The 18919-nt window shown below is 41.3% G+C and overlaps 1 protein-coding gene across 1 annotated transcript in view; it reads left to right on the forward strand.

Moving 5' to 3' along the window:
* The first annotated feature begins 1377 nt into the window (after positions 1-1377).
* The window catches only part of erf (Ets2 repressor factor), a 44849-nt gene continuing 27307 nt past the window's right edge, over positions 1378-18919 (forward strand). The window contains exon 1 of the mRNA XM_004572653.6: positions 1378-2137. Coding sequence (XP_004572710.1) covers positions 2116-2137 — 22 coding nt within the window. The 5' untranslated portion in view covers positions 1378-2115. The remainder of the gene's footprint in view (positions 2138-18919) is intronic.

Raw genomic sequence — 18919 nt, forward strand, 5'->3', positions numbered from 1 at the left:
CAGAGCATCTACCATCGCAGAGTCCAGAGGAGAGCTGCCTCCATCCTCAAAGATCCCACACACCCTCAACACAGACTGTTCACCAAAAGGTCGAAAGTCACCATTATTCAGGAGCCAAAGGTTAAATTGAGAGCATGTTTTACTTTTTATCAACTTTGGTGATGCTAATATTCAGTACACACCTTTAAGATGCTTTTAAAGTGTTTGCTACATATAATTCACAGGGGTGTATACAGAGGGGGGTCGTGGGGTGGCACCAACCACTTCTGAAATGTGACTGATGATTAAACTCTTGACGTATATACATACATCACAGATATTATGGAATGCTTTATTCACATTACATTAAAGCTCACTACATTGGATTTTTTTGAAAAACTTATGCTGATTTGAATATTTGATTTGATTTGAATGAGTGGGGAAACCCTTGTAGGCAAGCACAGCAGTAAGATGTTTCTTGTAGTTTGTTACCAGCTTTACACATATCTCATTGTCATGATGAAAGACTCATCCACAGCTCATCTTCAGTGTTCTCCATGAGGGGAGAAGATCCTCATCCAAGATTTTTTGGTACATGGTCCCATTCATTACCAATAGTGTTCTTTGCAACTGTGCTCCCAGCTGCCATCAGATCTTTAACAAGCTCCTCTGGCTGGGTAGTCACTCAATGACATGCAAATAGACTTCTATCAAATACTATCAAATGATTTTATTCCCCCCTGTATATAGAGTGGCTGTGCCTCAGGATGTAGAGAAGGTTAGTGGGTTGACCCTTGGTTCCTCTGAACCTGAACTGTGTATCGGTGTGTGTGAGACAGTTAGACGAGGTGAACATTGAATGAAAAAGCTGTGGTTAGAATGAGGCTTATAGTAAAAAGTGCTTCAGAGCAGAATATTTCTGTTCTAATTCACTACAATGAGCGGTTGTTAAAGCAGTAGGTGTTAAAATACCTGATGTTAGTTTGAACACGAAGCAGCCAAAGTGATAGCATGATGGTTTATATAAGAACAGTTTTATGTTTTATCTAAGTGTCCTCACACACCCATCTATTGCTGTCTCCTTCTGCCCTCGCTCTCTGCCGTCGACCTCCTTCTTTTCTCCTTTCATTAAACAAATTGCTGTATTCTACCAACTGCAGAGGGTCATGTTCGTGTCAGGATATAATTTTTAAGAAAAAATCATTCTCGTAAGTTTATTTCCGTGCTACTTTGATGGTCCATCAGTTGCTATATGGCACGTGAGTAACGTGATCCAGTTTGTGCCACCACATTTAAACAAAAAAAACGATGGAAACGCCCCTGGCAGGCAGACTTTTTTTTTTTTTTGCCTCGTCCCACCTTGCAGCTTTTCCTGGAAAAGGTAATCTTCCATAGACATAGACGATCTTCGGCACAAAGTAGGCGTTCAGTTTCTCCCTCCCTCCGTGGGTCAGCGTGGGCGGCCCCGTGTGGCAGGAGCAGAGCGAAACACGACACCCCGCCAAAGGAAGGGGGGCAGAGAGAGAGCACGAAGTGTCTGAGTGAGTGGAAAAAGTCTGAGGGAAGGAGAAAGAACAGGAGTCGGTACTTTTGTTCGCCTCTGAAGCACCGCTGTTGGACAGTTGCTGAGGATGAGGAGGGTGATGATGATGGTGAGGAGGAGGAATCGACCATGCGACATGGCTGCAACAAACGGGATGAACATTTAGACTCGTCACATTCCGTTGCTCCAGCTCTGAGCAGCACGGCTCCTCCAAACTTTGACCTGCGCCATTCAGACCCTGGCGGCTGGATTTCCCCCCCTCCTGAGACTCGGGGCAACTTTTCCGCACCAAAACCCCCGCAAGTGAACGAAAATACTCCGGCGCAAAAGTTTCTGGGCAGGCGTAGATGTGTCGCGTTATACCGCTAAACTCCATGCGAAGTTTGCGGCTGGTTTTCAAGTTGAAAGCGGAGCCCGTAATCGGCGCAGGCTCCTTCTAACAAGCCGCCTGTGAGAACAACACCGGAGGAAGGAGTGGGGGTGTCGCTGCTAACTTCGCTAGCTAACTTTGCTAAGGGCTAGCCAACAAACACTCAAAAGTTGACGGGGAAAGTGAGCGAAGCGGCTGCGGCTCACCGAAGACGACCACAAAGATGAAAACCCCGGCGGACACGGGTGAGTGAGCACCCAAACACACTTAATAATAGTAATAAAAAACTTTTATCACCCGCTACTGTTCTTCAAATGAAAACAACAGGGCTTAGCCTCGGCGGCTAAGGCTGGTTAGCACGCTAACAAACTCTCCGCTCCAGGGAAAGTGTGACAAAATTATGGCGCTAGAGAGAATCCATCCGAGCCTCTTGTTATTGTTTTTAATAACCCCAGAAAGACTCTCACTCATGACCGTTATGTTTACACGTCTAAGAGGATCGAACCATCCCCAAATGAGCTATTTGAAAACTTAAAACATTTAAGGTAAAATGAAGATGAGAGATTTACAGTAAGAGTTAGCCTAATTTTCCGGATCAGTGGTGAGGAGTCGGGGTCAGCGCCGAGGTTCACCGTAACAAGAGCTCTGCATTTGGTTTATTGTTGATGCCACAATAAGATAACCTTTATTAGTCCCACACGTGGGAAATTTGTTAATGCACCCAGTTTCAAATTTAATGAGTTAGTTTGACTACACGGGTCATTAACACTGCATGCATTGGCACTGATAGCGATGCAGCCACAGTTTTCATGCAGCACCTAGTCTGGAAGAGGTTCCCAACGGTAATTATAAGTTTGTTTATCTGCATTGTTGTGGAGGAAAGACACCACCTCGTTGTGGTTGGTGGGCCACATGCAGCCCAGTTTGATCTCCGGGTCCAGACCAGTAATACCGCATAGTAACCTATATTTTAAAGAAACACCCCTTCAGATTTTTCTCTTTTTATGTGTAAGAAATGGACATCTTGACCTTCACCACAGTCGAGGTTTCAGAGGGAAAAAAGAGAGACCCCTTGCTACACAACTAAAATTAACAGAACATATTTCTGATCAATTTTCTGGGTTATCTATAACAAAGGAAAAACATCACATCACAATGGAAACAGAAAACAAATCGCACGTAGTTCGAATTAAGTAACAATGTCGAGATATATATATGATTCAAACAGTTGGTCTACATTTAGAAATACTTTCTACACACTTTCACTCCTGTGTGGTTAGTGTGGGCATGACCACACAAAGAATAACAGTGAATTTTCACACTCTACAGTGGGCCAAATTGAGCCCTTTTGCTGGGCCACATGTTATGACCCATCTTGCTCCGACAGAGCAGTGCTGAGAAAATAAAGCAACTTTGAATTGAAATGTGTTTGACGCCACTGAAATTGAGATGGGGAATTTCTGTGTAGAGCCATTTAAAATCCAAAGCTTACCGAGCTTTGACCAAACTTTAACGTCAAGGAAGTGATGAAATGCAAACTACTAACCAGGTGTTTTGATTGTTTTAAGCCGAAGCCAGCCCACATTTCTACTTATCACTACATCAAAGCTTGAAGAGGAATGTGGAGTGACTACATAATTGGATTGGGAACTTAACTAAGGGTGCAACTGATAAGGGTGACCAGATCCAGACACCGTAAATGTGGGGCAGAGAGAATGTGTGTGAGGGTGATCTGATAAGTCTAAGTAAAGAAACAACACAAAAAACATTGCTGGTAACAGGTTTGGCATTAAGAAATGTCTCTTCAAATTTCTCATCACAAAACAAAACTGAAATGAATAGGTCAGCCTGCAGATCAGGAAGTTGCTTCCAGTGACCAATCTAGCGTCGTCAGTTAGGATTGGGCCGATATATTGGATTGTTGCATATCTAGACCACGCAACTCTTTCAGCCACACATTTCAGTCTAGTTTTAGTCTTTATTTGTTAGGGATCCTTCACAAAACGTCAATCTCATAAGAGATAAGATCGCTTATACCAGCGAATTCCCCAGGTGCACATGATATTACGTAAACTAAAATATCAATGCTGTGTGGGACATTGTTTTAATGTGTGGGATTGAGAGGACATTATTTTTTTACTTATTTTTAAAGTGGGACACCTGGTCACCCTACATAGGAATGAGGTGATTGTTAGCTGAGATATTTTAACTGTCCTGGTTAGTGCTGCATATTTTTGTGTCATTGTTTAGTTTAATGTGCTCTGTGTTTCCTGCAGGGCACTTTGAAAGTAAACCTGTCTGACCCTCTGACACGTGAGAATTTGATCCGGTGCGGTTAACACCTTTGCTGGGACTTTAAATGGAGTTTAACCCAGAAATCTCAGGCCCTGCTATTTGAAATTCCTTTCATTTTTCTTCGACATGTTTAGTTTCAGCGAGATTATTATGATTTTCCATTCACAGGTTATGATTTTCTTCCATTGTGCATTTAGGTGCTCTTAAACTCAGTTTAGTCAAAAGTGCTTTGTGGTAATCGAGGGCAGGCGTGGATCCAGCTCCCATAATAGATGTTTGAGTGGGGAATGCCTCACCACAACACAACATCATAATTAGAAATACGACTTTCAGATCTCTTTGTTCCCCCAGATAACTCTTGGATCACAGAGTTATGAATAACGTGAACATTTTTTCCCAGTGGGTGCTCTTTAGCTATATGGATCTGAACATCGTGCTGAAATAAGTTTATGTAATCACAATGAGCAGCCAGTCCACTGCACAAAATGCTCAACAGGTGCAAGAAATGTATTTTTTGGTGCTGAAATTAAAAGTCTTAAACAGTGACCACTTTATTTTTAGAGCAGCACATGTGGCCTATTTCAGATGTCTGAACATTGTAGCCCTCTCTAAAGACTTTAATTATCCAGAGGATCAGATTGCCGAAGCTACATTGCATTTCCTTTTATTTCAAAAGAAGTGGACCAACGACTGTTTGAACCATTCAGCAAAAAGATAGCTACCTTTGTCTGTTTTCTGAATGATTTATTAATTTGGCTCTGCTGATAAGATTGCAAACAGCTTAAAGGAGTTCACACTGGTTGTTGGACTTGTTTTTAAGTTGTTCCTGCTCTTCGGCATTTATGGTCTGATTCATGCTGACTTCCTTTAGTTTCTAGGGATTGGAGTAAAGCTGGGGAATCATGGGTTTAAATGACACTGTCTGTAGCGTTTGCATTGTTATATGATGTAGGTCATTTTAGTCTAAAGGCCTCTTTTTTGTGAGGGAAGAGGGTGTAGTACAATGGGTTTAAGTACCAGAGCACACCTATACAGTTGTTTCCTGTCTGAAGAACCTAGACATACCTGTAAATAAAGTCTATGAGCTTCAGTTTGTATGCGTTCTCCCCGTTGCTGTGTGTCAGCCTTTAGGGTTATCATGACTTTTATCACAGAAAGCCTGAACTTTGTTGTCTATTTTTTTTTTTTACTTAAAAATTACATTCTTGGTATTGGAAATAGTTTTTACCTGCATGAAACAAAACAATAAGAACACTTTGTCTACAAAGCACTTGTTATATATAAAAACCAATCTTCAGGACTTTACAGGACTTTAAAAACAGCAGAGCATTTTTTAGCCCATCCTTTTTTCCCTCAAGTCTAGAAACTCTTGTTTCATGTCTGTCATGATGTTTTCCATTGAAGTCATGGAAAAGTGATTTTGATTTTTTTAATCGTTCACTTCTCAGTGCTCTACCTACATTCTTCCTCCCTTGTATTTACGCGTACAGCCCTTTTCCATTAGTGCCTACTTTGATCGGCTTGGTCCAACTCTACTAATTTTCCAGTACGATCGAGTACCACCCAACATACGTGGGGTCATTATAGCATGCGTCCAGAAGTCCCATAGCGCCATTTGTATGTGACATGAACAAAACAACAATGGAGGACATTGAGGCAATGGTATACCTTTTGCTTGGTCTAAGGCATTTTGTCAGACTCGGCGACGACAGTGTTGCTTGTTTGTAATCCTTTTCGCTCATTGCTGGGTTTCAGAAATGGCGGTTTTGAATTTTGTGGTGGAGATTCTCTCATGACTAGTCTGTTGACGTCACGTTTTCGGATCACCTCAGATGCGAGTAAGTACTAGTGGAAAAGGATGTTTTAATATTATCTAATAAATCTCCAAGTTCTTGAGAAATTGTCTCAAATTCACTGAGTCATTTAAAGGTGCTGGTAACTTTCAGGGTAGAACGTTTTCTTGATGTGTTAGTTAGCTGGTGTGCTTAATAAGTCAAAGCGCTTTAAATGTCAGTATGACAGCTTTGCCTTTTGAATTTTGCTTTATTGGTTTTCTTGCATGAAATATGATTCACTGATGATTGAATTTTAACCAGATCACTATTATTTCTTCATCTTGAGTGGGGAGTAAGCGGTACAGCATCATTCTAGCACACTTCTGTACCAATGAAGGAGCCCCATGCCAATATTAAAGGCCCCAGATGGGAGCCATGATCTATATATAAATGTATACATGGGCCAACCTCCACTCTCTTCCTATCAGGAAGTCTGAAGTCTGGCCCCACCAGCACCAGCTCCAATTTTCCGCTTGTGTTACTCGTTATATCAACAACACGCCACATTTGAGACGTCACAGCTGTAGACAGCGAGGACCAGCAGGCCAGCACGCTTTGTTGCACACTCTTATGTGTATATGTGTAGTGAAAGGAGCCATACATGAGCAATTAGCTGGTGTTAAGTCTGGTAAGGGCAGGGCTTCTGTTTATGACTGAGTGTATTTGTGTTTGTGTGTGTGTGTTAATGTGTGTGTATATGTGCCCACATGTCTGTCACTCTGCGGCCGTACCTGACATTAATGTGGTCACAACAAAGTGAGTGTTTGACTTTTACCAGCGTGTCCAAATTGCCCTTGAGGAAGACCATTTGGTTGTGGGCAGTTGACTCAGCTCGTTGTAATTACAGGAAGAACGACTTAGACATTTTTTATGCAGATTGAAATAGCTCCAATAACACTGGTTAGACCGGAGCTAATGAACCACAGGCTCATTTTGCTTTTAAAAAAATGATGCCATTAGTTTCCTTTGGGAAGGACTCTGTCGTGTTACTGTCTCACCATTATACTGAATTATACTGTTGGCACCAGCACAATTACTGGCAGCACAATTGCACTACAAGTTGAGGCTCAGTTGTTTGTCTCGGGGAAAGTTTGAAAAGAGGAGCTGGCTGCTGATGTATAGCGACGCCGTGGTGCACTTTGAGTCTTAAGACGCCCTGTCTCTGCGGGATTTGTCAGAGGCCGCGCTAGACATTGTATGTCATTTTGACAGACAGGGTCATAAACTTGAATGCTTCTATGGTGAAACGTTTGCAAGAGCATATAGTAAAAAATCCAAATACTTTTTTACCTTTTAAAAAACAACTGAGTCTGTAGCTCTGAGATTCACTCTGTTGACCTGTCAAAGACTCATGTTACTGCTTAACTGTAAGAAATCAGACCATCTATGATGTGTTCTTAGCATTTGAATGATTTAATGTTGTGGTAGAGGCACCATTGGTGCTTTAATTAACTAAATTACAGCCAACTTTCAGACGTCTTTGTCACCGTTTTTAAGAAAGGAAAAAAAATCTCAGTGAATGAGATTTCTGTCACTTACTCCTCGTCCACTGCAGTGTGCTTCAGCTGAAAGAAGTAAGGCACATGGTTTTACGTGGGTGAACCTGTGGAAGGATTTTTAACAGTTGCCTACAGTTGCATTAGTCCTTGGATCACCAAGCGTCTCTCACTTATGGCAGCGTGTGAAGGAAGTGTCAGCTGGCTCTTTGCTTCAGCTCTCTGTCCATCTCCCCTATGTTTCCTGTGCAAGCTTCCCAAGGATCACAAGGCCACAGCAAACTGGGGCCTTTTTGTTTTTTTGCCCCTCTCAGAATAAACACACAGTGACATGGGCTTTACAATCATTTTAATATTAGAGTTCAATTAATTTCACTGTTAAATAATTGCAAGTGATTTCTGCCTGACTTGCTCTTGTGTGACTGATATCGGGCAATAAACTGGATGCCAGTCTCTCCTGTGGATACTAAATAAAAGCAGAATATGTTTTGGAGAGAAATGGCATTACAAAAAAAACCCCCAAAACATAAATACTGGTGTGACAGGATGTACCTTTCTCTCATTTTCCTCCCATTATGTGGTTGCTGTGAGTGATCGGGTCGCCCCTTGAGTCGACCTGATCACATTCCTGATTACTGCTGAGCCAAGCCTGGGCAAGCAGACCCTGGAAAAACCACAGCAGAGTGACGTCAACATTTCTCTGGTGTGCTGTCAAGAGGCAGCTCAGGTCAGCTTTGCTGTGATCATCTCTCGATGTTACGGCGGGCCTTTTTTCCTGGAGGTGTGTATGTACAGTGGCTTTAGTGACCCATACAAAGCGTAGATAATAGACAACAGGTTGCTCGAGCTGGGACATGCTGGCCAAACAAACACAGAACGCTCAAACACAGGAAAACCTGACAGTCTGAGAGATGAGCGTTGACAGACATCCATGCCTGAAATAAATTTTTATTGTCCTATTACCTCAGGTTGTGTTTAACTATGCCATTGCTGTACTTTCTGCTGTTTCTGTCTTTGCTTTAGTGGATTTTTTTCCTCTTGTCTCCATGGTTGCACTGTTTGTTTTCCTGTCCTATATTTTACAAATCAAGCAGCTCATTTAAGCATTTTAAGTTTAAACTGCAAATGCATTCGAGCCTTAAACTTGTCTTTGGACTTATCTTGCCTTAATGATGGTAATGTTACCTGTCACTTATCTGTGGACCTGCTCTTTTTCCTTGATAGTTAAAGTAGAGTTACATTTTTAGCTAGTATCCCTCCAAGTGCACATCTTTGAAGCTTGTCTCTGTATGAGAGCGAGAATTTCTGATACAGCAGAGAGCCTCACAGAAAAAGCATGCCAGGTGTCATCCAGGTCAGGTGTCAGTCCACCCCTGCAGCACTGCTGGTGCAAACTTTGGTCAGAACGTTATGAGATCTCTGTAATTGTGAGAATTTACTTCATCGTAAATGCAGGGTTCGATTAAATTTTGTGCAGTAGCTGCAATCCCAAAACGAAATTCCAGCCCTGAGTGGTGAATAAATTGTGGCTGTATCGATCATTTTTTTGATTACGGATGTATACATGAGAGAAAACAGACAAAACAACATCAATCAATATATTGGTCTGCATATTCTTATAGATTTTTTTTTTTTTTGTATCTCAGCAACCAGGCTTAAAGTTTTAGGAGGTTTTTAATTGCTTTGCCTAAGGGCTCGGTGATGGTTGTTGTGTAACAGCTTTATCGTCTAAAAGCCTTATCTATTCTCTTGTACTGTGAAGCCATTTAGGAATCAACAATTTGTAATGTTGCGCTATAAAGGTGACTTTTTTTAAAATAAACACTGATAATTTTCATTCTTTTTTTAAACTTCATGTGGACCTCCTTTGATTCCTCCTCCTGCAGGTAATGATCTCCCACAGTTCCCATGCGATTTCTAACAGCACCTGTAGTTCAGTGCTTGAACTTGTAAAGTGCAGCTGTGGGCTGTACATGCTGGCAGGAAAGCTATAACAATCAACCAAACACATTTCCTGTGGAGATGAATAAATTATTGTTGCACCTCCGGGGCTGTTCTGTATTATGTTTTATTGAGGCTACTGACGGAGAAGAAATTGTTCTCTTCTCTTCAGTGATACATTTCTTCCTCAATGTGTGCGGTTTTTTGTTTGTTTGTTTTTTTGTTTTGTTTTTTAACCTTTTTAAACTGGTGTGATTTGAAAGACCCTTCTGTTCTGTGATGGAGAGGCTGATGCTACTATCTGACATATATGTTGAAATTTTATTTGGCTGACTTGTTTTTAGCTTGTCAGATGCTGTTGTTATATTAAAAATATCTTGAGGTGACGCCACAGCATGTTCAGTGGTTGCAGGGAATTGTAAAATGGAGCGCTCCACCAATTATTTTTCTTGACAGTTTTAAGCTTCATGTGAAATTGTAACCTTAGAAAAACACTGAAGTGTTGTCCAATTAATATTAATATCAGAATTTCAGTCAGTGATTGCCACAGACTAGCTTTAATTGGTTTATTAACTTAACACCCACCACATCACCCGCTGGTTTTGAACTCTACATTATAAATCCTCAGTGTTCGAATTTTGGCTCCAGATATATATTTTTAAGTCAGAAAGAATAATATGTTGAAGAAAGGGTTGAGTTATGAGCTATCAACTATCCATCCAGACCAAAACTCTTTTGTAGAAGGTTGTAAACATGCTTGAATAGTGAAAAGTTCAACATTTCAAAATGTGGATCTGTGGGGATTGATTCACGTTGGGAGTCGACCTCCAGTAGCCACTGGATGAACTGATGTTTTTTGACTTTTTTTTTTTTTTTTTTTTTTTTTCCCCCCCTTCACTGGGAAAGAGATGATGTCACTGTTGTGGAAATCTTTGATATCGTTTAACTATTCTCAAGATATTGTAGTCCTGCCGTCGGTCAGAGGGACTCTAACTCCACCTAACAGACCATCATGTGGCGGCAGTGCTAGGTCTTCTCTGGAGATCCGCTGCAACCTAGAAAGTCTATCTAACCAGAACCTGGCTCATCTGTTACTACACAAAGCTCATCAAGGCTTCAGAGCAGATGCCTGCTGTTCAATATAGTGGAGTTGAGACCATCCACAAAGTGAGGAACTGACTGAGGAGAAAAAAAAAAGCATGGCTACACCTTTTGCTTTCATGTGTCTCCTGCTTCCACCAAAAACAGTCTCATTCAGTGAGTTATGGAGCTTTCATCACTAACCTGATTTAGACATGGTGCATGAGTCTCCTGATTTATCAGTGCACATTTGTACAGATAGTATCACATGTTGCTCAAAAGAATGCGCTCATCTCTCAGTCAGCCTCAGTAACCGTAAGCATTTATGATCGAGTGAGTTTGTGTTGCCTCCTTGACAGCTGACCCCCAGTGGGGCAGATGAAAAGACGAAGCAGGTCAAGTGGAACCAACGATTCACTTCACCGAGCAGATAAGAAAGAGTTTTGTAGCAGGACAGCTATCGCTGGAGCACCTGACAGGATACAAGCTTTCCGGCTTCACTCATGTTCTCACACACGCCCGTGAATCTCTTTTGCATAAACTTGAAAACATGCATATAATTCTTTTGGCATTTTATATAGTTTGATTTTGTTTCGGTGTGTGGGTCATTATTCCATAATTAGGCTTCTCATATTTAACGTTTAAATTTCCACAGTTCAGTAATTTAATTTTTTTTAATGTTTCTACGCCAACTATTTTAAACCAATGTGAATCAGCTGTGCCATTGCTAAAATAGGTCATTTTAGAAGCTAATCAGTATTTGCAACTAGTTACCAAATGAAAAGCTGATATCTTTTATATATTTATAGCAGTGATATGACTATTTATCTATATAAGTGCAGACAAATCATTTTCCCTTGAAGCTTTTTTGGAGACTGAGAAAGACAGAAGGTGAGGAGGTAGGGATGTGTTTTGTCAGTGGCTGTTTTGGCTGGAGTCATTTCGACTTAAAGAGGTGTGGAGAGTCATGCCGTGTGTTATGGCTATCATCTGTGGTTCGTGGAGAATGAGAGGAATGGGAGGCTTCCCTGGCTGGTTTGATGTCATTTATGGCCAGAGGGATAGAGGTAGGTCTGCTTTCTGCACACTGCACAAAGGGGACAGACTAGGTGTGGTCCTGTATAGCTCTGTATAATACTGCCAGCATTACCGGTGCCAGTAAAATAGTTACAACCAAGTTGGTGTTGGAGCAAAAATGTCCACCAGATGCCATCTGTTTTTTAGGGAGTCTGTTTTAACAAAGAAGCATGGTTAGAGGTAGCTTGGCAGGTTATGTTCAAGCAATTAGAGTGACCTACAGTGGGTGGCAACATCTATTATTTTACAATAAAGTGGGAGCATTGACATGTATTAAATCCAGCAGTGGCATTCACTGGAAAGGAGCTGTGGTGCCAGCGGAAAGTCTAGAGTAAGGAAAAAAAGAGAAAAGAATCAGTGCTAATTTATAAAGCAGTTGTCAAATGATGTAAAGCAAATGAGACACTTTTTCAGACCACCTTAAGAGCCACCGAGGGAAAAACTCTGCAACAGGTTGCAGTGAGGAAAGAGCTCCATCTGGTTTTGTGGTGTTTGGACTTTGGGTTGATGCAGGCCAGACTTTTCCTGCCCCCTGCCCCTGCTGGTATAGCACCTGATTTTTTTTTTCTCCTTATCCCACACTGCCTGATTTACAGTGTGACCTATACAGCTTCAGTACTAATCTTATTCATATTCTCACAAATATAAACCCTGGTACTTTTCCCAGTGCTAATCCTACAAACCGGGCTTGTTGGATATGTTTATTAAAAACACCTCCAAAACTCCCGAGTTCTTGTGTGGTGCTTTGCTGAGGTCATTACAGAGGAGCCAGACATTGATTCAAACAGCTGTGCATGGCTCTAACCTCAGAGGTTTGGCACACCCACAAATCAACTATTCAAGACCTCAAGAAAGGGACACTTCTTACTCACACCGCTCAGCAAATGTGGTCTCTTTAAGTTTCTGACCACCCCTGAATGCATCACTAGTATGTTTGCATTCACAGGTTTTTTTGCAGACATTTGAAGAAATTTAGAAAACTGAGCAAAAATGGTAGAATTTGCAAGAAAGACAGCCTTCTACATGCAGCTCTGTTTCTCTGTTTTAAAGTGCATTTTATAGTATTAGCAGCACATTGCACAGTCTTGTGTTAAGAGCTGAGACTCTTTGTCATAGCTGTGTTCAGACCATTAAACTTTTGTGTGTAGACACCCCCGAAGCCCCATTTTAAGCCAAGAAGTACCCTGATCATGCTGAAGGATTATTAGGGATGCTTTGTCTGATGATCTTAAAAATATGTTGTCTTTTCCAGCTTTTTACAACAAGTGTAAAGAAAAATACATAAAAGTAACAGAGTCAGCATCACAAAATTGTTGATTTGAGATGCATGTGCACCTTCTACAAGAGTGCATGTGCATGGCAAAAAGACAGTGTGGCTGTAGTCTTTATAGTAAACACAGAAATCATTACTTGTAAAAGAGTCACTGTGTTCAGATTAATTAAATCCCAAGCTAAGAAGCATCTGAGCTGGCTCTTGGCTGTGTCTGAAGGACATATTTCTTATGCATGAATGGAACTGTTTCCTCCAGCTGGTCTTTAATGATTTCTTAGCAGCACGTAATGAAAAGGATCGTCTTTACTCACGACAAAGGCAGCAGCGCGTTAGCTGTATGTTGGCTTAGTAGGTATACGAATACTTCTCATCACATTCAGTGTGTTTGTGATAAATACATGCAAAGACAGGCAGCCATCCTTATCCTTATCCCCTACTGTGCATTTTGCAGGTTTTTCTTTTTAATTATTATCATTAAATGTGCAATGAGGTGCCCAACAGTTAGTCCGGGCTTATCCACATTTAAAGTAAACACAGGTTTATGCAGCAATTATCTGCTGTCACGAACCTTGGATTTATTCAGAAACAAGCAGTTATTTTAGATTTCAGTGGCTTTTAGTTGCTTTATTTCTAAGATGTTGTTTACCCCTTTATGTGCAATTTCTATTTATAGTATTTGTCTTTTGTGGTGACAGTCTAGTATAAAACCAATAGTATAAACTAGTATAAAAGCAGCATGGTAAGTTATGGTTTAAAGACAGTGGCTTTTGATTTTACCAGTTTATTGCAGTCGTTGCAGTGTCGCTGTGTGATGAAACAACGGAAAGGAGAGTGGTGTAACATTTTGGCAGCATAAAGTTAAGGTTGTGTCTGACTCCTTCAGACTCTAGAAATCTTTTGGTGAGTGGAGAAAAAAGTGAGCCCGAAAACAAAAGGGAGCGCGAGCAGAGCACAGTCTTACTTTTCCGATGTGTTTGCTTTAGTTATCGGTCTGTTGGGAATCCTGTGGCTTTCTCTCTCTCGCCTGGCTGTCGCTACTTGTCCTGGGAGTCTGTATGTGGAGCATTGATGTTTGATGTGACACTGTGTGAGCTAAAACATATGATGTTTGTGTTGCCTAAAGGCTAATAGCCTGAAAACTTTGTTCGTACTGCACATCACACACGCCCACACAGTGGAGATATACACGCACGCTCTGTCTCTCCCCCTCACCTACATTAAGACGATAACAAAAGTTCACCGAACCTCTATAACAAACATACCTACAGTTTTCTCCATCCCTGCCTCAAATGTGCACAATGTCGGGCTAAAAGGCATTGTGCACTCATCTCACCCCTGGCCAGATCAAACCACGGAGAGGTCGATGAAGAGGAGAAGATGTAGGATGAATGATCTGAAGAAGGAGGGGCGAGTTTACTGGCTGCATTATACATGTAACAGAAAGTTTGGCTGAGCAGCCTGATGTAACACTAGCATTCATGCTTGAAGCTTGTTTGTATTTTTATCCGGAATCTGCTGGGATCAAGCACAACAGAGGGCACCTTCTTTTAATCACCCTTTAAAGCCGCATTTAATCACGGTTTTCCTTGCTAACAATGAGTCTTTGGGGCTGACTGTGCACAACAGCAGGATCAGAACAACGTGCATGTGCGCAAATGTTTTTTCCTTTTCCTCTGGCTAAACTCCCAATAGTTTCTCTATGCCTCTAAAACCTTATTACTGTTAAAAGGCTTTCAAGCATTAACTTGTCTTTGGTTGTTTTCACACCTAGTTTGTTAATTAAGTTCATTTATTCTGGTCCAAAGCAGTCACTGAGTTTGTGAACTTGTAGCTTTTTCTGTGATTTTGCTTCTTTTTACACAGAACCAATTCCAAGCAAACTCCCAAGTAAACCAAAATACGTCACTACAAACCAAGTGGCACATTCAGCCTCCTTATTGGTCAGATTTGTGTGGGACAGGAGCAACAAAACTAAATAAAGGAAGAACATGCTGAGTGTCAGACTGAGGCTGGATCGCTCTGGACTTTGCTTGGAACTGGACCGAGACCAACTCCTCAAACGGGCTCGGTGCAGTTGTATTAGTCTGCACCTGTGCGATTACCATGTTCACATCTGCACAAGCGAAATGGAGCAGGGGGGAAATGAGTTTGATTTAAACAGACTAAACAGAGGTGTGAAAACAGCCTCACGTTGAGGTTGAATACATTTTAAAAGGTTTAGTCATGTCTCTGAGAATTTCCAGCACACAGTGTTGCTGTTTTCCCTTCATACATGTAGATCACACAAAGCCAAGCATTAAAGTTTGAATAAGCCTGTTCAGCCTTTTTAATTTTTAGGGAGAAGGGGCGTGTATTGTGGTATCAGTGAGCTGATTAAACGGCCTTTAGAGAAAGAGGTCATGGGGACACCAGTTATCTGCCCTTATCTCCCAATCTCCAGCCATCTTCTTCAGCTTCTCCTCAGGGGACACTGAGGTGTTCAAAAGTCACGCAAGACACGTAATCTCTTCATCGTGTCCTCGTGCATCTGGATCTCCTGAGTTGTACATGCCTGAAACACCTCACTGAGGAGGCACCCAGAAGGCATCATAGCGAGCTGCATGAACCACCTCGACCGGCTCAGTTTGATGTTAAGGAGTAGCGGCTCTACTCTGAGCCCCTCCCGAATGTCTGAGTTCCTCACCCTGTCTCTGAAGATAAGGGTGTCTGGACTCATTTCCGCCCCTTGTATCCACCATCTCATTCTTTGTCACTTTCCACTGTTCTTGGTCATAAATGAGGGCAGAACTGCAAATCAAGAAAATCAAGTTCTTCAGCTTCACCACAACGGATCAGTGCAACATCTGCATTTATGCACATTAATGGATATTTAAAATTTTATTCATGTCTGTCCATTCTGCACCCCCCAATCAACAAGACCCTGAGATATTTGAAGACGTTCACTTTGGGCAGCAATTTCTTTCCAACCTGAAAAGGGCAATGTTAACATTTTCCAGATGGGAAAAATGGCCCTGGAATTGGTCCTAATTCTCATCCCAGCCACTACACATCAAAAAATCTTAAATATCCTCCGCCACCAAGGTTTTGGTTTAGATTGGGTTCTGTTTATTCTGTACACTAGTGAGCTACCAATAGACTGGTGGAAACCCACAAGAAGAAGGCCTTATGGAAATAGGGCCTTCTTATTGGATGTGATTATTGGCTTGAGAATGACTGTTACTCTTGGCAGTCTAACCCATTATCTGGCAATGATAATGTAGCAGAGTGCCCTGTGTGGGGGAAGTGTTTCAAATTTAGGACAAAGTGCTATGATTTGGGACAAAATTCATATTTTTTGGAATAATTTTCCTAAACTTAACCAAATATTTTGACTTTTTTACCACACGGTTCATTTTGAACTGAAACATTTGTTTACTTGGAAAACTTGTTTTTGTTTGGTTTATTTTCTTTTGTCCCTTTTGATTTATATTTTCATTTCAAGTTTGGTTTTAAATTTAGGGTTTTACCTGCATATATAATTGTTGGCTTCCACCACAGAGGTTTTGGCCTCCCATCAGAGGAAAATCACCAGGACTCCACAAAAATCCACCAAAGGTGGTTTAATTTACTTGAACATCATATACACTATCATTTATCAAATGGCCATAAATAACAGGAAAATGAACAAACTTCTGTTATGTAAGATGACACAGACCAGCCCAGTCGAGCTTACATGTGTGATCACCCTCAAAGGCCCATTGTAAGCCAGTAGAAACTGAAATTTCTTGCAAGAGGTATTTAAGAAGTCTTAAATTTAACTTATCTGTAGACACCCTGATAACAGATTTTATTTAACTTTTTCCTATCAGTAGATTATCTTCAGAGCCATTGTGGTTATTAATGTTAAGTATATAAAAGCATGAGTGATTTCAGACATCGTCTTGGCCTCTGTTCAGTTAACAGGTTTGTGCATTTTGAGCTGCCAAAACTTTAAAGGTGAACACAGGGTTGGACTTGTCCCGTTCTCTGTTTCAAAGGTAGACGTTAAATTTTATTGGTGATAAGAAAGGCTCCATTTGATCGGGCCAGTGCCATCGTTAAGGTCATAAACTTTTATAAAGTTTGTTCTTTTTGAGCTTTATCACCAGCAGCACACAAACTCGGTAACCTAAAGCGCAGTTATTTAAAGATCTTGGCAGTCTAAAAGGTTTGTGTATGTTTCCTCAGACAATATAACCAATGAGCCATAATGAAAAGAATGATCTAAGTGAGAAAGAATGCTGACTCATTAACTATCAAATAACAGTATCATTTTTGCATGTAAAATTTATTAGGTTGAAAGTGCTGTCCTTGTTCTTCTGGTAACTCATGTGACCCATTCAGTGTCCCTGAAGGTTGCTCGAAACCCCCGGGGCCACAGGCAGTGATGAATGAGACGGTTTCTGTTTTATTGAGACGTAAAAGTCAGTTAGTCCCTCAGACAGACACTCAGTCATCCCGCCCACTCACAGCATGCACACTTTATTAGGGGGCCTGGACCCCCCACATGCCATGAAAATGGGTGATATCTGGCTTGCATTAACATACGCACACACAGACACACTCTTCTAATTTTCTCACTAAAGCTCGTGAGCATGGCGTGCTCATTTGGGCTGCCATCTCCCTGCGGTGACGCCGTCGTGCCTCTGTCTTTTAATGTTTTTACACAGGGAGCGAGCCACTCTGTCTAGAGACTGGAAGATCCAACTTTAATGCAAAAGAGGAATTAAGACTGCGGTGACTCTGCCAATGAGGAAAGGCTGACTAACCCTCCCAGACGTCACACATGTAGAAAGTCCCATGCTGGCTGTTTTTTGAGTTTTTTAAGAATTTCACGGACACACTCGTCCAGAGTGAATTACAGTCACTCTGACTGTACTATGAGCCACAAGTGGTAGATAAAGGATGTGAGCCAATGCTGAAGTCTGGGTCTGGCATCGATGTCAAATGTTCATATTCGGGTTAAGAAGAAAATGGAGAAGAACTTTTTCTGTTCAGCAAACTTCTGTATTTGTGTGGCTGAGGTTCAGGAGCAGTTTGAGGTGAATTGGGTAGATTTTCTCCAGACTGTCAGTGCCTGTGATAATATTATCAGAGTAGCTCAAAGTCTTATTTGCGTTTAAAACTTTTTAATCTTCACTGACTGTAGTGGATCATAACGCAAGTCCAGCTGAATTTGATTTATATAGCACCAGATCACAGCAACAATCGTATCATGGCGTTGAGATAAAGCTGCTGCAATCAGACAGTCCAACAAGCAGGACGATCATCTACCTCTCTATTTCTGTAACTACATGGAGGTGCTGTGGCACGCACTTCTGAGTCCTGTTGTTGTTTTACTTTATCACAATTTTAATGATATTTGAGCACAGATATCTCTTTGTGCTTGGATAAATGTTACAGAGATCTTGCGGTAGCTCTCTAGGCACATTTTACACGTGCGGACAAAAAAGTAGTGACACTGAATTGGTGTCCGTGCTGGGTTGATATCAGACAGTGTTTCCTATTGAATTGGATTCTAACCAACATGCCAACTCCAGTCTTGAACAGTGATTAATATACCTGGGTAGCCCACGTAAGTACCCTTTATGTGGGAGATGCCTGTAGATATCCGGACTTGAGGTGTAAAACTGTTGCAGACATGGGCAGCTGGACAGCCAAGCAGTCATTTGTGTTATACTGCTTTGAAGTCTGCTGCATGGAGCATATGCTTAGTTGGTGATGTAATGTAAATTCTCCACGAACAAGTCCATGCGGTCACAAATAACTGAGAAGCATGCGAATGACCGTAATAGAGTAATAGAAGGTTGGTTTGATGTGCAGTTTGGTTTAAATCTCAGTTTTTAATTTATTTGTCCAGTACTGTTTCTTCTGATCCCGGCTCTCTCTCGGTGTGCATGACACCTGTTGTATAGTAAGTCCAGGACAAGCTTTTCATTTGGGCATGGAAGTTTTTCCTTATCCACATAAGGAGCTTAACCAAGTGTGGCTTAGATCATGTTAAATCTCTTA

The sequence above is a fragment of the Maylandia zebra genome, linkage group LG22, assembly GCF_041146795.1.
Source record: "Maylandia zebra isolate NMK-2024a linkage group LG22, Mzebra_GT3a, whole genome shotgun sequence".
Classification (NCBI taxonomy): domain Eukaryota; kingdom Metazoa; phylum Chordata; class Actinopteri; order Cichliformes; family Cichlidae; genus Maylandia; species Maylandia zebra.